The sequence below is a fragment of the Pelophylax lessonae genome, assembly GCF_965119305.1.
Source record: "Pelophylax lessonae genome assembly, chromosome: 7".
Taxonomy (NCBI): domain Eukaryota; kingdom Metazoa; phylum Chordata; class Amphibia; order Anura; family Ranidae; genus Pelophylax; species Pelophylax lessonae.
Window position 1 is genome coordinate 151,084,616 of NC_138774.1, and position 24,717 is coordinate 151,109,332.

Consider the following 24,717-nt stretch of genomic DNA (forward strand, 5'->3'; position numbering starts at 1 on the left):
GAATTTTCGAACGCGCACGAAGCGGTTCAGCGCTTTCAAGTCCAGAATTGGATGCACTTTGCCCTCCTTTCTGGGCACAGTGAAAAGATTCAAATAAAATCCCCGAAACCTGTCCCGATGAGGCACCGGGACGACAACCCCCTGGGCGAGGAGATCCTGCACCGCCTGATGTAGGTCCTGCAACTGCCCTGGGGTCAAATGAAGATGTGAAAGAATCTGTTCGCCGGCCGTGAAAGAAATTTGATCTTGTTCCCTGATCGAATGATTTCCTGAACCCACCTGTCCGTGATTCGGAGCAGCCAAGCTTGGAGGAAACCGCGCAAACGTCCCCCCACCCCCGAAACGGAGCCGCCGTCCCAGCCTGGCCGGATTTTTGTTTGCCGAAACAGGGCTTTTTCTGGCCACCTTGGCCCTTGAAGGGTTTTCCCTTGTTCTGCGCCTTGAAGGCACGAAAGGACCCTTGATTAGGTTTAAAGGAGGGGGCCTGCTTACCGCGGAAAAAAATTCACTTAGGGTTCTGGGGCAGCAAAGTGCTCTTGCCCCCCAGTGACACCTTTAACCAATTCATCCAAGGATTCCCCAAAAAGGCGAGACCCCGCATAGGGGAAATCAGCCACCGTCTTCCTGGATTTCTGGTCAGCCGACCAGCTTTTTAACCAGATTAAGCGACGGTTAATCACTGCGACACTGGACAGGCGTATCGCCAAAGGGGCCTCATTTAGAGCCGCATCGCACAAATACATGACCCCCTGATAAATCTGATCCACCATCTCCACTGTAGTGGGAGGGGCAGAGCCAGCCACGAGGGTACGTTTGAGCACCTTGGTCCAATTCGCCACAGCCTGAGCCACCATTACAGATGCAAAAATAGGCTTGAGCATGGAACCCGCCACCATGTAGGAATGTCGGGCAAGAGATTCCAGCCTCCTATCAGTAGGGTTCCTAAACACCGGAGAGTCCTCGGTGGGGACCAGGGTAGCTTTGTTCAATCTGGCCACCGTGTGATGCACTCGAGGAGGCACACACCAGCGCGCAACCGTAGTAGCCGCAAAAGGGTAGAGAAGTTGAAACTTCTTAGGCACCACAAAGGTGTGTTTTAAGTTACGCCATAGCTCATTCACCTTATGGTGAAACTCTGCGAGGCAAGGAAAAACCTGCGTCGTCTTGCGGGTCCTGTGTGTACCAAAAGAGGACACAACGCCGGAGGAGTGGGCTCATCCTCCAAATGTAGTGTTTTGCTTTACTGCTAGGATCAACGCATCCATAGCTGCGCGTTCCTCGGGTGACCCCGGGGGGGAGTCATCCACCCCTGCAACCTCCGCCTCCCCCTCAGACTCTTGCGTGTCCTGAGAAGAGCGAGACCCCGAAAGGGCCACGCTACCTACAGTAACCATGTCACACTCAGAATCAGAAGAAAAGGAAATCCTAGGCCTTTTCCTAGCAGCACGTTCAGTCATCAGCACATACATTTTTTACACCAAAGTTGCCACAACAGCAGCCAAATTAGTCAGGTTAGAGGATCCTGAATCCCCCACCAAAGCTAGAGGGAATTTGCTGTCCTGGGATTCCATAACAGAAATAAAAAGTTTTTTTTTATGAACTGGCCCTTTAAGAGCGTCGCAGACCCCCGCAGCACACCGCTATAGAGACTGAGACACACAGACCCCCCGCAAGGACAAAACTGACCAGGAAGATTGCACAAAGTAGGACAGGAAAAGAACAGCAGGACAGAACCCCACAGTGTGTTACCAGCTCCTTCGGTTGGCTCTGTGAGAAAGAAGGACGTGATGTCACCGCTGGAGGCTGAACGTAGGCTGCAGGCCAAGGGAAAATGGATGCCTATTGAAACTAATGGGAGGCTTCGGCAAGATGGCCGCTGACATGTGCTCTTAACGATCTAATGCCACACGCAAGATGGTGCCGCAAGGCGCCAAAATCCCTACATAGCATGCTGTATAAACGCCCATAATGAAGCCAGACATGCTGCCCACACTTAAAATGGCAGACCGGCGGTTTTTAACCCTGCAGCGGTCGTCGCATGTGTCTGCACCTCCAAGCACCCTAAAGTGACCTTACTAGAGGGACCCCCCAATCCCCCACACAGCGCTGCTGTGAGAGAATAAAACCCCCGCAGGGACAGGGAACAGGGAGCCCAAAACACACAGACATAGGGGACACCACAGACACACAGGACTGCAGACCCCAGACAGAGGCCCCACACAGAATGTACTTACCTGTACCCGATGGCGCGGTGTGCCTCATATCAAGCGGGAAACCGCCCACCCTCAGATGGCAGGGGAGTGCCGCCAGCCAGAAACGCAGGACACTAGTAGTGCACGGACGAACCTATGCTGTGTCCAGTGAGGTAGCCACCTCACATGGCTGCATCCCTGATGGACAGGGATGGGTCGTTTGCGAGGCCAGGGCGAACACATAGCCTGCAAAACGCTCGATGGCGGGCTGGGATTCCATCTGACCCTCTGTCCTGGAGAACCAGGACGGTCAGTCCGATTCCCGGCTCCGCAAACGCCGTCTTCATCCGAAGATCCAACTAACTAGCGCTGATAAAATAAACAGCTAGCAATGTAAAGAAAAATGACATTTTCAGAAAATAAATCATAAAAGAAAAAGAGGAAGGCTGAGACTGTAGCCTCAGCACAGGGAAGCCTATCCACTCCTAAGCTAGGCGAAAGACAAACTGAATTGGGATGGCTATTGCAAGGGGGTATTGGACTAGAAGGACAGCCCCCATGGGTGTGACTATGTAGATAAATTGTTCTTTTACAAGTCTTATGCCTAGAAACTCCTGTGGAGAGGAAGCAATACCCCATTAGTGAAGTTTGTGTGAATGGGCGGCGACTGTCGGAGGACGTAAGAGAAAATGGGAATGCTTTAGGAACAAATTAAACAAATGCATCTTGTAGTGCATTCCTATGGGAAATTCATTTAGAATAGACAAAGCCAAACCTGGCTGGCTAAACCGTAACGTTAAAAAACTTATTAGGGTAAAAAAAATGACCTTCAAGAAATATAAATCAGAGGGCACAGTATCAGCTTTTCGAGCAATACAAGGAGGCAAATAAGAAAAGTAAACACAAAATCAAAATTGCTAAAATCAACTTTGAGACACAAATAGCGGAGGATATTAAAAAAAAAACCCAAAGAAATTCTTTAAATATATCAACAGCAAAAAAACTAGGGCAGAGCATATTGCACACATAATTAACGATGATGGGAGGATGGTTACAGAGGACACTGAAAAAGCAACCGCGCTGAATGCTTTTATTCTCGTCAGTCTTTACACAGGAAAAGGAGGGGTACACTGACCATGACTGTATGGTTAGTAGTAATACACAGGTCTTGCTGCTATGACTAACAGAGGGTGAAATTAGGGAAAGGCTAGATAAACTTAACACAAACAAATCACCAGGCCCGGATGGCGTACATCCGAGAGTACTCAAGGAACTCAGTTAGGTTATATCTAGTTCCTGATCTTTGCTGACAGTATTATGACAGGAAATGTACCAGGGGATTGGAGGAAAGCTAACGCGATACCGATATTCAAAAAGGGGCAGAGGCATATCCCGGGAAATTATAGGCCTGTCAGTTTGACATCGATAGTATGTAAACTTCTGGAGGGGATGATAAGGGACTATATCGTAGAGTTTGCTAAAGACAACATCATAGCAGTAATCAGCACGGGTTTACATATGAGCGTTCTTGTCAAACCAATCTCTTAACATTCTACGAGGAGGTGAGCTGTGAGCTAGATAGGGGGAGACCAGTGGATGTGGTGTACCTGGATTTCGCTAAGGCGTTTGATACAGTTTCTCACAAGCGCTTAATTTATAAAATAAGGTCTGCAGGTATCGACAGCAGGGTTTGCTCTTGGATACTGGCTAAAAGGGCGTGTCCAAAGGGTGGTAATAAACAGCGCATACTCAGACTGGTCTGAGGTGGTAAGCGGGGGCCCCCAAGGCTCAGTCCTGGGACCAACCTTGTTCAATTTATTCATAAACAGCATTGAGGATGGGATCAGTAGTTCGATATCAGTTTTTGCAGATGACACAAAATTGGGCAGGGCAATAACTGCACAGCATGAAGCAGATATCCTACAGAATGACCTGGACAAAATAACGGAGTGGGCAACGACATGGCAAATGAGGTTTAATGTGGAGAAGTGTAAGGTTTTGCACTTGGGGACTAAAAACATAAACGCACAATCCACGTTGGGGGGGGAACCCTTGGGAGAATCAAAAATGGAGAAAGATCTGGGAGTCTTGGTTGATGATAGATTAGGCAAAGGCATGCAATGTCAAGCGGCAGCTACCAAAGCCAGCAGAATATTAGCATGCATAAAGAAAGGGATGTATTCCAGAGAGAAGACTATAATCCTTCCACTTTATAAAACTCTGGTCCGACCAAATCTGGAGTATTCTGTCCAGTTCTGGTCGCCAGTCCTCAGAAGAGATGTGTTGGAGCTGGAGAGAGTACAGAGAAGGGCAACTAAACTAATTAGGGGATTGGAGGACCTTGATTATGAAGAGTGTCTCCAATCGCTTGATTTATTCTCCCTGGAGAAGAGACGCCTGAGGGGGGACATGATAGCAATTTATAAATATCTCAATGGGGATCTCGGCATAGAAAAACAGCTATTCAGTCGAAGGGATTGCATGAGGACTCAAGGGCATACAATGCGATTAGAGGAGAAGCATTTTAACCTCAGGCAACGTGGGGGGTTCTTTACTGTTAGGGCTACAAGATTGTGGAATTCTCTACCACAAGAGGTGGTTTCTGCGGGAAGTATGGTGGCTTTCAAAAGACTCTTAGACATACATCTCAAGGATCAGAACATTCAGGGCTATGTGAGATGATTACAGCCACACACACCTACACGGGTTGAACTGGATGGACTATTGTCTTTATTCAACCTCACCTACTATTTAACTATGTAATTATGTTTTGTTTAAGGCATTAGCCAAGTAAAAATGGGGGAATCTCTGGTGAAGGAAGGAGGGGGTTTCAAGAGATTGCGAAAGGAGTTTCCTGTATGAAAATAACATCTGTCTTTAGGGTATGATAGAATTGAAACAATTTCTGCCATTTTACTGGGGAATTAAGACCCTGTACATTGTGGGATATAATCTGCATGATCATATTGGAAGGTTTAGAATTAGCCATGGATCAGAGGTTTGGACAACTTAAAATATAAAAAAAATCTCACCCAGTGAAGACAGGTCTCCCTGCCGAGCAGTGCATCATTAGCCTTTCCAATGTCTCAATCGTGCAAATCGATGGAGGGAGGGGGGGGGGTCCAGGCAGACCATTGGAAAGAGAAGTTAGAGAAAGAAAAAAAAAAGGAGGTAGAGATGGGGAAGCAAAATAATACAAGACAATTGGAGAAACAATTAAACCAAAACCCCAGTAATCCACCCAGGTGAGGAAGGGTCCAGCCACTTCCCACCAAAAACTTGATAATGGTGATATCCTCAAAAAGTGGGGAACATATTTTCTAAACTCTCCGTTCACCCAATCGGAGTTACATAAAGTTATCCGTTCTCTACCTAAAAACAAGGCCCCGGGTCCGGGTGGCTTCTCGGCAGAATATTATCAGACATTCTGTCCCCTTTTGACTCCACACTTGTTATCGGTCTTTACCGAAGCCCCAGCCCGAACAAGTTTCCCTCAGGAAATTTTAACGGCCACCATAGTTACCCTGCCCAAACCAGGGAAACCTCCCACTACACCTCAAAACTTTAGGCCGATCTCTCTACTAAATGTAGATGTTAAATTATATGCAAAGGCGACTGCAACCCGCCTGGCCACAGTGATGACAAATTTGGTTCACATGGATCAGGTGGGTTTTATATCGGGCCGCCAAGCTCCTGACGCCACCAGACGTATGCTCAATTTAATCCATTTGTCTCAGTCGCGGCGGAGGCCTTCTCTGCTTCTAGCTTTGGATGCGCGAGAAGGCCTTCGACAGGGTACATTGGCGATACATGACCCAAGTATTACATAAATTTGGCTTTCATGGCTTCATCCGTTCGGCCATCCTGGCCCTATATTCGTCCCCTTCAGCGCACGTGCTATGTGATGGTATGTACTCCTCGCTTTTTAATATCACAAATGGGACGCATCAGGATGTCCATTGTCCCCCCTAATCTTCGACCTCACCATGGAACCTCTAGCAGCAAAAATTAGATCGGACCCCAATATACTAGGCATCACATCTAAAAGGCACTCACCACAAAATAACATTTTCTGATGATGCAATTCTTACCTTAACAGACCCTGTTCATTCCCTTCAAGCGGCACAGGAGGCATTGCAGCAATTTAATGCTATTTCCTACTACAAAGTGAATACCACTAAGTCACAGATTCTGGGACTTGGTATTGACAATAACACAAAGCGCATGTTGCAAAACAAGTTCCCTTTCCCCTGGGCCGCAGACCATATAACTTACTTAGGCATCCGACTTACCCCGGATGTCTCTAATATTTTTGGCTCCAACTTTTGGCCATTGCTACAGGACATTCGTGTGGAAATAAATTGCTTGCAGAAATTTTTCTTGTCATGGTCAGGCAGGCTGCCGGCGGTGAAAATGCTTCTCCTCCCAAAAATCCTATACTATTTTACAACACTACCTGTCCGTATCCCAAACTCTTATTTATGCAAACTACAATCCCTTATTAACGGTTTTATTTGGGCTGATAAAAGACCTAGAGCCAACAGTAGACTCCTGATGAAATCTAAAATGGCTGGTGGTATGGGTGTACCCATTTTTAAGGATTATTATACAGCATCCATTTTAGACCAACTACGGTACTGGTTTTTCCCTCCGAACACTAAACACTGGACCAACCTAGAATCTGACCATGTATCCCCGAAAACACTGAGAAATCTACTCCTGATTAGCACCAATTTAGGTACTCGACACATTCGACCCACATCCACTTATCTTCCCATTCTCCCCTGGAAGACTTTGTCCACGCACCACGTAAATTCTAAGGAATGCCTAAGGATACAGATTCCCTTAGAATTGTTAAAGTTCCTGACGCAGGATGTAAACCTCAATGTGTGGACACAAAAGGGGGTCTCAGTAATAGCAGATTTAATTACACAGGATAATGTAGCCCCTTTTAGCTCCCTTGCATCTCGATTCCACCTACCCCAATCAGAAATATTTACATACATGAGAATCCGACTCATTTTGCAGTCCACCCCATGTATTTATATTCAGGTGCCGACTACAGCATGGAATTTTTGGACTAACAATCACCCTGCAACAAAAGGCATATCAATCTTTTACAACCTACTGCAAATGAAAACGATTTTTGTAAAAACCCCACAAATGCTTAAATGGGAAAGAGACCTGAACAAAACACTCACGGCAGATCAATGGATCAAAGCCATCCGCAACAATCTTAAATATACCAGGTGTGCAAACTACTGGGTATCTGCCCAAAAATTTCACCAGAGGTGGTACCTTACGCCACACGTGATTGCAAAACAGGCTTCGGCCCAATGCTAGCGATGTGGTGCCCAAGTGGGCTCCACATGGCATTGACATGTTTGCATGTCAAAAGTTTTTGGACGGCCGTTTTCCGATTGATTGCGAGTGTTACAGGTAACCTACTTCAGAAAAACCCAGCCCTTGCGTTATTGAGCGTAGGAAGTGAATTGATACACTGCTCCATTAGACCTATCACTATGCAAATTTTATTTGCAGCCAGAGCGGTGCGGATGAGAAAATGGAAATCTGATGAGGTCCCTGAAATACATGACGTTATTAGACTTCTCAAGGAAGTTCACGTTTATGAACGTATTATGGCCTTGAAGGAAGGTTCTTTACACAAGATATGTCAATTTTGGAAACCCTGGCAGGAATATACACATGATACATGATTCTTGTCTTCCCAACACAGTCCACTAGAGAGCACTATTGCTTTATCCTTTATTGTTCTGACATGTTTTCTTTTCTGTTATGCGATTTGAATTATTAAAGTGGAGTTCCACCCATTTTTAATAAATTGGATTACATAGATGTATGTAATCCCCTTTAAAACGACTTTTACCAATGGAAAGTTTTTTTTTTTTGTTGCTAGTAAATACCGGATTTTCTGCTTTATTTATCCTCTTCTCACTTGTGGGTCTGGTCGGCGATTACGTCATTCGGGGATTCGCAGTGTGTGCTAGGATGGTATGAAATCTCGCATTATTACACAGGAGATGAGCTGCACTGCGTGATCTGCCCCGCCTCCGCCCCGCCCCCTCTCAGTGAGCTCAGTGAGGATATAATGCTTTCAGTCCACGCTCACTGAGAGGAGGCGGGGCGGAGCACGGCCTCAATACACTACATACATACAGCTCACTGAGAGGAGACGGGGCGGAGGCAGGTAGAACACACAGTACAGCTCATCTCCTGTGTAATAATGCAAGATTTCATGCCCTGAGATAAATCCCAGCACACACTGCGAATCGCCGAATGACGTAATCGCCGACCGGACCCGGAAGTGAGAAGAGGATAAATAAAGCAGAAAATCAGGTATCTACCAGCAAAAAAAAAAAAAAAAAAACTTTCCATTGGTAAAAGTCGTTTTAAAGGGGATTACATACATCTAAAGTGACTAAAATGGGTGGAACTCCACTTTAAGTCATAAAGAGCGCTTTCACTGATTTCAATTTCTCTCTGAAATCAACGGCATTATAGTTTACCTTAAGACTTGTTGTTCAACTGCTGTTATCATGATTAGGGCTGAAATAACTAAACGATTATGAAAATAGTTGTCAACTATTTTCGTAATCGATTAATCGGTCAGCCGATTAGTGGTTCTGCATACAGAATGCATTATTTGTTTACATATCAGAAAATACAGTGCAACGCACATACAGCTCAGTACACTGTCTGTACATGTCAGTAGATGGCAGAGAACTTGTGTATGTGTGAGGAGCGATGCCTCATGGGAAATGTAGTCCTGGGCAAAGGAAAGAACCAAGTGATTCTAAAGGCAGAGGTTTTTTTTTTTTTACCTTGCTATATACCTTGTTTACAATCACTTTAAGGGCTCTGTGCAGGAAAGATCAGTATCTGAACCCAGAGAAGGATGAGAGACTAGAGGTGATATAAGGCATTACAATTACATTTAGAGTAAAAGTTTACTAGTATACTAGTATTGTGAATTATATTTTAAATTATTATATCCATGGGGAAAAAAAAAAAAAGTCTCCGCTGTTAGTACTATTTTAACATATAAATGTTATTTTCCCCCCTCCACCCTTCATTTAGCTTCATGTTTGACTCCCAGTTAAAATATCCTGCATATCCGACTTCTGGGAATATTTTTTTTTATATACATACAATTCATATGATACAAGATATAATACTTTTACTGTTTCACAGTTGAAATTATAATTATATTACAGTGAGCGATTATCTGCTTATTTTTTTTTTTTTTTTTAACTATAAAGGGCTATTTCTTTTTTTTTTTTTTTAACCCCATCATGACAGGTGATAAAAAAAGCATGCTGCTGCTACTAAATGTCTTCTGCTGCCCATACATGTACTGGATTTTTGGCCAAAAATATTTGTATCTATATTTATACAAAAATGATTTGTATATTCGTTGAATGGACAAGTGTTTGAAAATTCCACTTGCATTTAACATTCAATTTTAAAACGAATATAACTTCTGAGCAAAAACCACATACAATATTTGAAGATTCATTTGATCGAGAAATTTTCCATTCTGCTCCTAATTTTCCTGTCACCGTGGTTGACAACGAACACCAAATGGATCCCACTAATGGTTAGAAAATTGGATGAATGTTTTTTAAAAATTTTCTAAAAAAAATGTAGCTTGTGTATGGCCAGCATAAGTGACAGCAGGCGCAGGGAGCTTGTATCAAGTTATCTGCCTATTAATAAGGGAGACTGTCATGAATATTATATACCAATGCGGGCTGAAAATTTGTTTAGTTTTTAAATTTTAAAATTTTTGGTCTCCGAGTCCGATATGTACCACATTTAAGCCTCTAATACATATATCTGTTTCAGAGTGGACTATATAGCTGGATATTTATATTTACCACTGTATATAGCTATTCAAGAATATTAACTATATTGTACACCAACCTTTTTTTTGTTGAGGTTTTTATCCGATTAGTCGATTAATCAAAACAATAATCGGCCAACTAATCGATTATGAAAGTAATCATTAGTTGCAGCCCTAATCACGATTATATGACTAACTGCTCCAAAGTTTGTATACTTTGTCATGTTTATTTTCTAAAATTCAATAAAAATGTATTTGTTAAAAAAAAAAAAAAAAAGTGGGGAACATAAATCTACCACAGAGTAAAACAAACCCATCAGCTGCAGATGGAGGTGCATTGTATCCACTTTGGTCTACCCCCCTAGAAATATAATAGATCCCTTGAAATAAACAGAACACTGTTCCTTAAAACGTGAAGGGAATAGGACCTGAACAATTGTCACCAAGCTGCTCCTTAACCCCTGTCAAGCAATCACATGACAAAGGTTTCTTTGTTACCCACCTGGACCATCAAAGAGGCAACTGCACAGGGTCAAATCATAATATTCCGAAGATTAATGTATCCAGTGAGTATAATGGGTCTCAGTTCGCCCCACCAATGGGGAAAACGTTTTGAGCCACCCTGGATGCCATCCCAGCTGTATTTTAAATATGCCCAAGTATAACTAAGGGAAGGTATAAGAAAAATCTTGAAAACTTTAGGACAAATTATATTTTGAATTCAAACATTGGGAAATAGAAATTCCAGGCCCCTTTTCCCAGCCCCCCCCCCCCTCCCTCCTTGGAGTTCCCCAGTAAACAGAGACAAACTCATGCTAAAAGCTAGCACGAATCGTGGGGAGAGGAAAGCCGTCTGAAAGATCAGTTCCAGAAAGGGCAAAACAGGATCCAGTTGTCCTTAATCCAAATTACTTCCTCGGTTGTGGTTTCTGCCAAACCGGAGTAAGTGGACTAGGAAAAGGTCTTTTGGCAGATGAGGGACACATTGGCAGTGGAAGGAGGAGAGATCTCTTGGGTAATCAGCCCCAGGTGTAGGAACAAGCTTTCACCTTCAGAAAATGATGAGAAGCTGTGGGCCTTGTTTAGATACAAGAAGTTTAAGCGAAATGGAAAGGACCATCTGTAGGTTATGTCTTTTTGAGACAGAACTTGGAGGGGTTTCAGAGAGCAATGTCTTTGTACAGTAAAGGGAGGGAGGTCCGCAACGACCTGGACTCGATGTCCCTGAATAGTGAGCCCATCTGAATTCCTGGACAATTTCATCACCTCTTCCTTGACAGAGTAAAAGAGGGGTTTAACTACCGTATTTATCGGTGTATAACACGCACCTCAATATTAGGAGAGAAATTTCAGGAAAAAAGCTTAAATTTACAACAGCTTTGAACTCAGAACATTTTTTTTTTTAATCAAATGACATCTCACCAGTGTCCAGCAATGCAGCCTGCCTCATCAGCAGTGTCCAGCAATGCAGCCTCATCAGCAGTGTCCAGCAATGCAGCCTCCAGCAATGCCGCCTCGCAAGTGCCATTGACACTATCAGTTTTTAAAAAGGCCGGGAAGCAGCGCCGAACGCTCGTTGTCATCGGACTTCCTATGACAGCTCATCCTTCCTTCTCCTTGGTGCGGCCCGCCCCTTCTGCTCTCGTCGCTGCTTCCTGGCCTTTTTTTTTTTTTTTTTAAATATCGGCGTATAACACGCACTATTGCTTTTTCCTTCATTTTTAGGAGGAAAAAGTGCGTGTTATACGCCGATAAATATGGTATATTGTCTCTAGGTAGACCATCAGATGGCATTGGTTGCAAGGCTCTGTGCACTCTGTCCAATACCAAACAGTGTTCTGGGATGTCTAGGATTAAGTCCTTGATAAAGAAACAAAATCGCATGGTTAACTTCAAGGTCATCTATTTTGGACAATGCAGTTTCCAACTGATCCTGGATATCCTGTATTCTGGAAGGGTTTTGGTTAATTATGGCTACAGATTGATCAGCCTTCTTTTCCATGACTTCCATCAGAGATCCCAAATGTTGCAGTTCAGCATCGATGGAGGAGGTAATCTGTGCAGCTGTTTGGGCCAGACCCCTGGACAGCATTGTGGAAAAAGCAGCTATTATGGAGGGGAAATCAGAAGGGGTGATATGGGGATTGTGGGCCCTCTTCCCACATGCATCTGGGGTGGCCAGAAGGTCACTCATGGGTGTCAGGATAAGGTCTTCACATGTCCTCACAATCAGTGATTCAGCAGATGGTGGAGAAGGAGCAGCATGGGGCTGATTACTCAATGACTGCGACATATAATATAGTAGGTATTGCAGGGCTCGAGGAGTCTTGGTCAGCTAGGGATTCCTCTGTATCACAGTCTGTGCCTCGTGTGGTAGCACCCGCCATCTTGGATAGACCGGCCTGCCACAGGATGTGGTCCAGCTGACTGGATAGGTTCCTCCTAGCAGAGCCCCTGGACATCAGATTATTCCCTGGGTTTTCCCAGGTCGATTGCTGGTAGAGCGGGACAGGAACGAGTGCTCTGAAGGCTACGGCGGAGATCAGAAGGCCGGAGCGGTGCGGAGCTCCAAAGCTAGGTGGCCATCTTGGAGTCCTCCGCACATGCACGATAGTTGCAATTTTTATGTCCCACTATCATTACAACTGTTAAGTGAAAGGATTATTATAATGAATTTTATTGTAAACCGTTTTACCCACATTATTTAATAAAAGATTAGGTCCTTCTGAGCAAATGGATACCAAATGTGGCAAGCACCAAAACTGCACGTATCAAAAAAAATTGCAAAATATGATACTCAAAATTGTCAATTGGTAAAACTTTCAAGGCTCATTAGCTTAAAAGTAACCACAAATGATACCCAATATGCGTTGTTTAATAGTTTATATACATGTTCATACCGTACGTGCACATTTGGGCTACAAAGTGTGTGCGAGGGGGAAACGAGTGCTTACGAGTTTTCTTCATTATATTTCACATTTTTTTAGTGTTCTTTAACAAGGCGGCAGACAAACCCCATAAATAATAGCACAGTGTAGGTGACCGGTAGGGATGATCGAACGGTTCGGGTCGACCATCGGTTTGACCCGAACATTGGCTGCAGGCGTTTATAGGGCTTTTTTGAGGACATGTTTGGAGTCAGGCATGACATCTGAACTTCTGTGTAGGGGTATATATACATACACCCATGTCTGTATATATACACACATATATAGGTGTGATAGGAGCGGAGACATATGCTTGCGCTAATGAAATAACACCAATATGTCTCCGCTCCTATCACACCTATATATGTGTATATATACATATAAGTGTGTGTGTATATATACCCCTATACAGAAGTTCAGATGTTTTGCCTGCCTCCAAAGACCCCAAAAAAATGCCCAAAAAAACACGCCCAGGTGTGTTATTGCAGGGGTTTTTTTGGGGCATTTTTTTGGGGTCTTTGGAGGCAGGCAAAACATCTGAACTTCTGTATAGGGGTATATATACACACACACTTATATGTATATATATATATATATATATATATATATATATATATATATATATATATATATATATATATATATACATATACACATATATAGGTGTGATAGGAGCGGAGACATATTGGTGTTAATTATTTCATTAGCGCAAGCATAGGTTTCTGCTATTTTCACACCTATATGTGTGTAGGTGTATATATACATACGCGTGTGTATATATACCCCTATACAGAAGTTCAGATGTCATGCCTGCCTCCAAAGACCCCCAAAAAATGCCTGCAATAACACATCTGGGCTTTTTTTTGGCATTTTTTGGGGGTCTTTGGAGGCAGGCAAAACATCTGAACTTCTGTATAGGGGTATATATGCACACACATGTATGTATATATACACACCTACACACATAGGTGTGAAAATAGCAGAAACCTATGCTTGCGCTAATGAAATAATTAACACCAATATGTCTCCGCTCCTATCACACCTATATATGTGTATATATACATATAAGTGTGTGTGTATATATACCCCTATACAGAAGTTCAGATGTTTTGCATGCCTCCAAAGACCCAAAAAAACTGCCCAAAAAACCCCTGTAATAACACACCTGGGCGTTTTTCTTTTGGCGCAGGCGTTTTTTTGGGCATTTTTTTGGGGTCTTTGGAGGCAGGCAAAACATCTGAACTTCTGTATAGGGGTATATATACACACACTTATATGTATATATACACATACACACATATATAGGTGTGATAGGAGCGGAGACATATTGGTGTTAATTATTTCATTAGCGCAAGTATAGTGTTCTGCTACTTTCACACCTATATATGTGTAGGTGTATATATACATATAAGTGTGTGTGTGTATATATACCCCTACATAGAAGTTCTGATGTTATGCCTGCCTCCAATAACCCCCAAAAAAACGCTTGCTACAAAACCGGCAAGGTGTGAAAATAGCAGAGCCATATCCCTGTTCTACAAGTGTTCTAACACAAACTATCTTTTTTTTTCTGGTTCTGGACATGCTACAGAGCTGAAACTTCACAGGTACAGTTTTTAGACCCCCCCCCCCCCCCCCGACACTAAATCCAAAGAAATCTTTTTTTTTTCAATAATTTTTTCAATAATTGGCTCTCTATCAAAAATGACAATTTTTAAGAACTTTTTTTTGTGTGATTAATAGTCCCTGGGGCATGACCCAGAACCCTAGGCACTTTTTAGGGGCATTTATTGGGTTTTAGGGCTTCAAAATGGTGTTTTTTGATTACCGAAGTTCGGGTCCCATTGATTTCAATGGGGTTCTGAAATCCGGGCCGAACTTTTGGGAAGTTCGATCATCCCTAGTGACCGGTACTCTTTATATTATCAGGGGTCTATTTGTTCCCTACTGCAGCCACAAGCTTGTTTTAACCTTCTCACGCTCTGGACATACTAGACAAATCCAAAGAGCGGAAGATGTTAAGGAATACACATCTGAGTCATACTAATATAGAGCTGAGATTTCATACACTATATTGTCAAACGTATTGGGACGTCTATCTTTACACTCACATGAGCTTTAATGGCATCCCAGTCTTAGTCTGCACGGTTTAATATTGAGTTGGCCCACCTTTTGCAGCTATAACAGCTTCAACTCTTCTGGGAAGGCTGTCCACAAGGTTTAGGAGTGTGTTTATGGGAATGTTTGACTATACTTCCAGAAGTGCATTTGTGAGGTCAGGCACTGCTCTGGATAAAAAAAGGCCTGGCTCGAAGTCTCCGCTCTAATTCAGCCCAAAGATATTCTATCAAATTGAGGTCAGGACTCTGTGCAGGCCAGTCAAGTTCCTCCACCCCAAACTCTCTCATCCATTTTTTTTGTGCACAGTCATGTTGGAACAGGACGGGGCCATCCTTAAACTGTTTCAACAAAGTTGGGAGCATGAAATTGTCCAAAATGTCTTGGTATGCTGACGCCTTAGGAGTTACCCTTCACTGGAACTAAGGGGCCAAGCCCAACCCCAACCCCTAAAAAACAACCCCGCACCATAATCCCCCCTCCACCAAATGATTTAGACCAGTGCACAAAGCAAGGTCCATAAAGACATGGATGAGCGAGTTTGGGATGGAGGAACTTGACTGGCCTGCACATAGTCCTGACTTCAACCCGATAGAACACCTTTGGGATGAATTGAGTGCAGACTGCGAGCCAGGCTCTCTCCTCCACATCAGTGCCTGACCTCACAAATGCGCTTCTGGAAGAATTGTCAAACGTTCTCATAGACACACTCCTAAAACTTGTGGACAGCCTTTACAGAAGCTTTGAAGCCATTATAACTGCAAAGGGTGGGCCAATTGAATATTAAGCCCAATGCAGTCACCACCATTTCTTTTCTAAAGTAGCTACACTCAGACAATAAACATGCCTATACTATAAGATCCAGAAGGCTCATGTGACACATTAGACCTAAAAGAAAATATCTAAATCATATTTGGTATTAAACAAATCATAATTTCATTCTTATAAATATGCTGTTTGACAGACTGGAAAACCTTGCAATTTGGAAATCTAGACTTAAGGGTCCACTGAGAATAATAGTATACTCTCCAGTACACCAACCACACACCTTAGACCATTTGATTGGGTGGTATTGGCTTCTGAGACACCCTCTATAGCAGTGATGGTGAACCTTGGCACCCCAGATGTTTTGGAACTACATTTCCCATGATGCTCAACTACACTGTAGGAGTGCAGGATCATGGGAAATCTAGTTTCAAAATATCTAGGGTGTCAAGGTTCGCCATCACTGCTCTATAGGAACAAGAACATCAGCAGATGTGGGCTCAAGCTTCACGATCAAAAGCACTAAGCATACAGGGGTTCAATTTATGAGGGCCCAGCAGTCCATGCAAATGCCAAGTTGGAATTTGTTCTGCAAGTAATTCGGACTCTGCACTGAGCCAGACCAGATGAACCCCTAACTTTATTGTTGCCCATTTTTTGTTTTCAGTATATTACTCTGTTTTTCATTAAAATGAGATTTAAAAATCTTTAAGCTGAAACTCAATGCCCCAACTTGGAAAAAAAAAAAAAAAAAAAAAACACCACCTTTCACTTTGAAGAGGTTGCAGTATCTTTGCAATGACTTCCTGCCTACAGGCATTTACTACATGATCCAATGTTGTGCTTAACCTGCGCTTTGCAAAATCAAATTAAATGAAGGTGAGAAATTAAAAAAATAAAAAATAAAAAAAAAAACCCTGACAGCAGCACTTACTGATCTTCACACAAATATAAAAAAAGACAAATGAAAAATAGTTTTACGCGGTCAGGAAAACCTCTGATTTAATAAATAGTGTACATTAAACAAATCAAAAAACAAATCAAAAATAATAGAAGTCCTATAAATGAAACATCAATGCCCACCAAAAAGTCTGTAAAAAGTCTGCAAAATCTTCATGCAGCTGCTGTGCACCAACCATCAAGTAATTATAATAATTCTTAACAAGTCCTTGGATCCCACAACTCAAGAGGTCTAAATGAGCATTTAAAAGATGACAAATCCCGCATGGATGGATGGTTCCAGCTCTCTTCCATTCACACCTCAGAAAGCCTCACTCTCCTGACTGGCATGCCCCAAAAGTGGTCACTAGATCGCTTATATACCAGTTTTGGCAGCAAAAACATCCATGGAAAGAGCAAGGAAATCCAATAGTGAAGTACCCTTTAAAAACAATAAACCAAGTGGGTACGCACAAAACATACAGTATGACAAGTATATCGCACAGCACTGCCGATACTCCAGGCAGGCGTGATAACATCAGAGGCATGCCATTCTTGAGAGAGTGAGGCTTGCTGAGGTGTGAGAGAAGAGAGCTGGAGCCAACCATCCAGGATTTGCCTTTTTAAATGCCGATTTAGACCTATTGAGTTGTGTGGGTCTAAGGATTCCGTAAGCAGCATTATAATCACTTGCTGGTTGGTGCACATCAGCTGATGAAGATTCTTGCACACTTTTGGTGATCATTGATATTTCGTTTGTAGGAATTTGTTACCTTTTTTTATCATACATGTACAGTATATTTACTTGGAAGTTTTCTTGACAGTGCAACACTATTTTTTATAGTAGGCATCCACTACAGCAATGGTAACATTGCATTTTTCTGGGCAGATTTTCTGCTGGCAATTTACAGTGGATGATTTCAATTACAATGCTGGGTGACAATGCAGGAACACAATTAGACAAGGAGCGAGATGGCCAAATAAGAATTAAAAAAACACAAAGGCATTCATAGTAACGGTAATAAATTAACCCTGTAGATACTCGTCCACTTAATTATAATCGGTGGGGCTCCATGGTCAATTGCCAAACAGTAAATGAGCCTACAAGTCCCAGAGGCTCATTTGCATGGCCCTTGAGCTGACCATTTCTTGTTTGCTAATTTTTTGTACAGGGAGAGGGACGGCACCTAAAATAGAAGTACCTTAACGGCTTTCATGGCAGGAGCCTAAAAAAAGGAAAACGTTCTTTGACGACTCTTAAGATTTATCCTGCCTTTTAATTGCTAGAGAAAAACAGAATCTGCATCACGCCCATAAACTTTACAGGCTCTTTCCAATTTGCTCTAATCAGATATACAGTGTGTTGCCTAATGATGGCTAAGCAACTTAATGTACATTTTAAATAAGGCAGTTTTATCTTTTGCATTAACCCTCACACATTTAAAACACTTTATAGCTCTAAAAAGTAAAACTGGTTACCATCCTGCAGAACATAATAGCTGTCCCTGTATTTAGCACATAACAGTATTACGTTAAAACACAAACCTTACTAATCCCTGCCTTCCTTTGCGGATCTCTTGAGGAAAAAAATAAATAAAAATGGTCTACCCCACCCCAATCTGGTTAAGACTTCAAACACATGGCTAATCTGGAGCTCTTGCAACATGTCAATATGAGGAAACGGGGAGGGCATAAGACTTCTTTGTTTGCCCATAAAATGTTAGATATTTTCATGACAAACCCATTTCCTATTTTAGAGGTTTACAAACAATAGAGTAATGTATAATTACCTGTTCTGAATACTTATAGGAGTTTATGTCATCTTGAGAAGGTACAGCCCGGGCCATATCATCCTGAATGGACTATTGAAAAAAAAAATGTAGATAGCATTCAAGTTATTGGGGTTGTAAGAAAAGTGAAGCACATTACAATCATACTAAACAAAGAACAAATTCGGTAATACATTTAAAGTTGCAGTCTCTAGCAAAGTCATTTTCTTATAGTCCTATACGGTGCATCTCTTAAAATTAGAATAATCTGAGGATTTGGGGAGCCATGTCATCTGCTGCTGTTTGTCCACTGTGTTTATCGAAGTCCAAAGTCAGTGCAGCCCTCTACTAGGAAATTCTAGAGCACTTCATGCTTCCCTCTGCTGACCAGCTTTATGGAGATGTGGATTTCATTTTCCAGCAGGACTTGGCACCTGCCCACACTGCCAAAAGTACCAATACCTGGTTTAAGGATCATGGTATCACTGTGCTTGATTGGCCAGCCAACTCACCTGACCTAAACCCCATAGAGAATCTGTTGGGTATTGTCAAGAGGATGGATAGAAAAAAGCTGCGCAAATAGGAACCAATTTGTCAATAATTGATACTGTGCAATACGTCAATTTCAATAGTGTTATTGTGAATAACAGAAAATAGCATAAAAATTGCATAAAAACACCTAAATGCCAATAGTGCATCAAATGATCAGCGAAAAACACCAAGACTGCTTGATGGATAACAGATACTCCTTGTGACCACTAGAAATCACAAAAGCAAGTTAAATATATATACATAAATGAATAAAAAATAGTCCATAAGTGATGACATGCAATATGGGGAAGTCTTTGTAGACGCATGCGTAGGGTACGGCGTGCTGACATCACCGCGCTGCCCTGAGGATGGGCTACATGAGAGCCGGCCGGCTTCCTTTGATTCTAGAGCGTTATTTCTTCTTATACATGCGAGTGTTATTTATTCTTTTAATAAATGGTTTGATGATATCACACTATCGAGCCCATCTTTTCCTTGTATGGTACCACTGCAATTCCCACTTGTGAATAACATCAGGAACAGCTTCATCCTTCTCTGGACATATTCACATGGGGGCTCGCTGAAGGATTTCCCCATCTAGAGTGGCACTGTGAGGAACCATATATACAGGCTGTTTTTATACCAGTATCTGGTAAGACATGTATGTCACTTTTGTTGAAGCACTGGGGTGACAACAGATTTTGGCTTCATATCTTCATTCACTTCTACTTCCTTTTTTTGGTTTTTCATCTTTGGGACTTTATTACATGTCATAATCAGTTATGGACTATTTTATATTCATTTATGTATATATATATATATATATATATATATATATATATATATATATATATATATATATATATATATTTAACTTGCTTTTGTGATTTCTAGTGGTCACAAGGAGTATCTATGTTATTCATCAAGCAGTCTTGGTGTTTTTCACTGATCATTTGATCCACTATTGGCATTTAGGTGTTTTTATGCAATTTTTATGCTATTTTCTGTTATTCACAATAACACTATTGAGATTGGCGTATTGCACAGTATCAATTATTGACAAATTGGTTCCTATTAACGCAGCTTTTTTCTATCCATATTTGTGCTTGGTGTTGTCTCGCTGTAAAGCTGCTGCTCTTTTTTAGCTTTAAGCGCGGTTACACTATTTTTACCTTTTTAATTGTCAAGAGGATACCAGACGCAACAATGCAGACGAGCTGAAGGCCACTATCAAAGCAACCTGGGTTTCCATAACACCTCATCAGTAACACTGGCTGATCCCCTTTATGCCTTGCCACATACATGCAGAAATTTATGTAAAAGGAGCCCCGGCAAAGTATTGAGTCCATACTATACTCTACATGGACACACTTTTCAGTAAGCCAATATTTCTGTATTAAAAATCTTATTGTACCTATGGAACATTAAAAATTTCTGAGATACAGACTTTTGGGTTTTCACTAGCTGTAAGCCATAATCCTGAAAATTAAAAGAAATAAATGCTTAAAATATATCACTCTGTGTAACGCGTCTATATAAAATATAGGAGTTTTACTATTTGAATTGAAATACTGAAAAAAATAACTTTTTAATGATATTCTCCTTTTATGAGATACACCTGTATAGTCAGTAAGGCTGGACAAAAAAAAAAAAAAAGACACCAGTCCAAACAGTGGTGTGCAAGTTTTTATGTCAATAGTAAATCGTATATCCCTATATGTTGTAAAGGTGCCCATCTAATAGTTTAAATCTATCCATGCTTCCTACTGATATCACTGCTTGTGGAAGAGAATTCCACATTCTTTCCACTCTGACAGTAAAGAACCCTCTACGCAGTTTAAGGTTAAAATCGCTTCTCTTCCAATTTCAGTGAATGGCCACGTGTCTTTTTTAAACTCCAATTCACTGAAAAGTTTTTTTCCCTATTCTAGGGTTACCATTAGAGTATTTGTATATCGCTATAATATCCCCTCTTAGGCAGCTCTTCTCCAGAGAGAATAAGTTCAATACTTGCACGCTTTCCTCATAGCAGAGATCCTCTAGTCCCTTTATTAGCTTTGTTGCCCTTCTTTGGACTCTCTCCAGTTCCAACACATGCTTCTTGAGGACTGCTGCCCAGAACTGGATGGCACACTCAAGATGTGGCTGGACCAGAGTCTTGTTGAGTGACGTTTTATCTCTGAAGAGAGTGAATACCCTTTAATGCATGCTAATAATCTGTTGTCTTTGCTTGCAGCAGCTTGGCATTGCATGCCTTTGCTGAGTCTGTCATCTACCAGGACCCCCTATCCATTTCCATCCTAGATTCCCCCAAAGGTCCTCCCCCTAGCGAGTAACTTGTGTTCATATTTTTAGCACCCAAATGCATTACTTAGATCTTCTTGTAAGGTTTCCACATCCTGCACATAAGTTATGGCCCTACTCTTGCTCTACATCATCCACAAATATTGAAATTGAGCCATTTATCCCATCCTCTATATCATTTATGAATTAACCAATTCTGGACCAAAAGGATTTACCCCCCCATAAAAGCGGAGTTACGGCCTCAAAATCGATAAAATTGATTTTGGGCCATCCGCTTGCTGAGGGCAACCTGAAAAAGAAATGGAAAATATACTCACCTTCCTTCCACTTCCTCTGCGGCCTCGGCCCACGCCGTCACATCCGGTTTGCGATGATTTCTGGAAGCTGAACGTCATCGCTCCCAGGAATCAATGCGCCTGCACTGGCCCCGCTCGTCACTTCCGGTGCAGGCACGGCATTCACTGCTAAACAGCTTCTGGGCATGCCCAGAAGCTGTGCAGGGATGCCGCGCCTGCACCGGAAGTGACGAGCGGGGCCGTTGCTGTGCATTGTGGGACCCCGATGTCACGGAAGAGGACACGAAGAGGGACGCTGCGGCTTCAGCTGCCCACACCGGAGATGGCAGTGCTGGAGAAGAAATTTTCAAGGTAAGTATTTCTTCTTACAGGCAAGTGTGACCCGGGACAGTTCAGAGGCTATTCATTATGGAATGTACTAGCCCTGACTGTCCCGGGGGTATTTTTAGCTCAAATTGACCCCCGAGGCCGGAACTCTGCTTTAATGACCAGGCCATTTTCTGCGATATGGCACTGTGTTACTTTAACTGACAATTGCACGGTCATGTGGCGCTGTACCCCAAGATGATGTCCCTTTTTTCCCCACAAATAGAGCTTTCTTTTGGTGATATTTGATCACGTGCGCAATTTTTATTTTTTGTGCTAAAAACAAAAAGCAACAATTCTGAAAAAAAAAATAGATGGTCTTACCGTAAAATCCTTTTCTCTGATGTTCATTGATGGACACAACTCCAGAATCTTCTTGACCATTGGGTTATGCTGCCCTCTACAGGAGTAAGACACTAGGAAGGAAAAAGCTTTACCACGCCTATGGGGCAGTCCTAGGGGATCTACTCCCACTTCCTGCTATAGGCACTCAAGTTTTATTGCAAGCAGTGTCTGAAGAAATATAACCCAACTCAATAGGGAGTTGGGTGCGGTGTCCATCAATGATCAGAGAAAAGGATTTTACCACAAGACAAAAATCCAATTTTCTCTTTAGTTCATTGACAGACACAGCTCCAGAATCTTCGTGTCCATTAGAACATCCCAAAGCAGTGTCAAACATGAGGGGTGGGTAAAAACAGCAGAAAAAAATTCCCAAAGGCTAAACCTAGCCAATCAGGTAACAGAGCTCAACCAGTAACAACTGTAGCTCACCTGAAACATACACTCTCAAAAGAGGACTAGTCCTCTCAAACAGCAGCCAGCAAAACCTTGCGGCCAAAGCAGCATCCGCAGATGCCCGCACATTCACTTTGTAAAAATGTTGTGAAAGTGTGCACAGACGACCAGTGGCCGCCTTGCTAACTTGCATCACTGACACCTGATGGCGGAAGGCCCAGGAGGTACCAAGCGCCCGCGTAGAATGCGCCTTAATAAGGAAAGGAGAACTTGACCCTTGGTTGAATAGGCCTGCACCACCGTCAGCCTGTTCCATCTGCGAGGTCCATCTGTAAAGACAAATCACAAGTCCGATTTCCTAAACTACTCGGTTGCCGCCAGGTACACCCTGAATGCCTGAACCACATCCAGAGAATGCAAGGCAATCTCCTTAGGATTACACAATGTTAACAGGCGCTTGATCACATATCGAACCAAAAGTCCATGGAGTTGAAAGTCATTAATGGCACAGGGGGAGAAAAATTCCACCATGTAGGGCAGCCATCCACAAACCAAAAGCCAGGGGTTCCACAGGGCTAAAACAAAGACAGACAGAGGCGCCTCTAAGTGTAGACTTTATGCAACAGGTTTAATGAATAAAATTATGCACTCACGTTAGTAAGCATATATTCATGCCCATAAAACAAGGTTCCAGTGTGGAGAAGTGTACATCATCCGGTCATGGACATCCGTCCTGCTGGAGCTGAAATCGTTTTGCCGTGGCCGGCTTGTACGGCAAGGTTAGAACCAGGAAGTAGGCTCGGTATTATACTTGCCGTGAAGAAGGAGCGCGGCTGCCCTCCCCCAGGCAGCAAGCACACTCAGAAACGCGTCGCATGCAGATGACATCATCCTGGTTCGACTATCCACCAAGCCTTTCTGTCAAGCAAATACACCGAGCCTACTTCCTGGTTCTAACCTTGCCGTACAAGCCGGCCACGGCGAAAGGATTTCAGCTCCAGCAGAACGGATGTCCATGACCAGATGATGTACACTTCGCCACACTGGAACCTTGTTTTATGGGCATGAATATATGCTTACCAACGTGAGTGCATAATTTTATTAATTAAACCTGTTGCATAAAGTCTACACTTAGAGGCGCCTCTGTCTGTATTTGTTTTAATCTCCTTAGGATGCCTAGGCAACAGGGAAAGCAACATGTCTTCATTCAGATTGAAACCAGAAACAACCTTAGGAAGGAACGACTGACAAGGAGGAAGCAACACTATCTCTGAACCAACAACGACAAGACAAAAGCAGCCAACTCAGACACTTAAACAGCGGTTACTAAAGAACCGACAACACCAATTTGAGATCCCACGAGGGCAACTGAGACCGCACTGGGGGAGCCAAGTGGTGAACCAAAAAATGCATAACCAAAAGACCTTGAAAGAAAATCGCAAAGGTCGAACCCGGCTCTTGATGGTACCCAAGGTCAGACGCTGCACAACACCTCTGAGGAAAGCCAAACTCGGAGTCACCGAAAAGGAGCGGGGGTGATCCCTAAGAGATTCTAACCCGCAGAGTACGCTCTTAAAATGCTATGGTGAATCTTCCTAGAAATAGATTTACTAGCTTGCAGCAGCATGGGAATTACCGATTCGGACAACCCTCTAGCCTTCAGCACCTAGATTCCGACAGCCAAGCCGTTAAAGCCAGCAACTGTAAAGTAAGATGGAAGATTGGCCTTCTGGCCATCAGATCTCCAAAGAGGAAGTCTAGAAGGAGCATTGGCGACCAACAGAATCAGAACTGCTTATAAAGACCAGCAAGGCCAGTCTGGAGCCACCAAGATGGGCGTAATCCCTTCTGCCTCTAACCTATGCAGGAGTTTTAGCAGAAGTTCTAGAAGAGGAAGAGAAAAGACGT

At 42.7% G+C, this 24,717-nt stretch overlaps 1 protein-coding gene across 1 annotated transcript in view; it reads right to left on the reverse strand.

Annotated features, from left to right (window-relative positions):
* Positions 1 to 24,717, reverse strand: part of LOC309559816 (UDP-N-acetylglucosamine transferase subunit ALG13-like) — a gene marked incomplete at both ends in the record, with an annotated part of 487,662 nt that overhangs the window by 105,304 nt on the left and 357,641 nt on the right. The window contains one exon of the mRNA XM_082263251.1: positions 18,596 to 18,667. Coding sequence (XP_082119377.1) covers positions 18,596 to 18,667 — 72 coding nt within the window. The remainder of the gene's footprint in view (positions 1 to 18,595; positions 18,668 to 24,717) is intronic.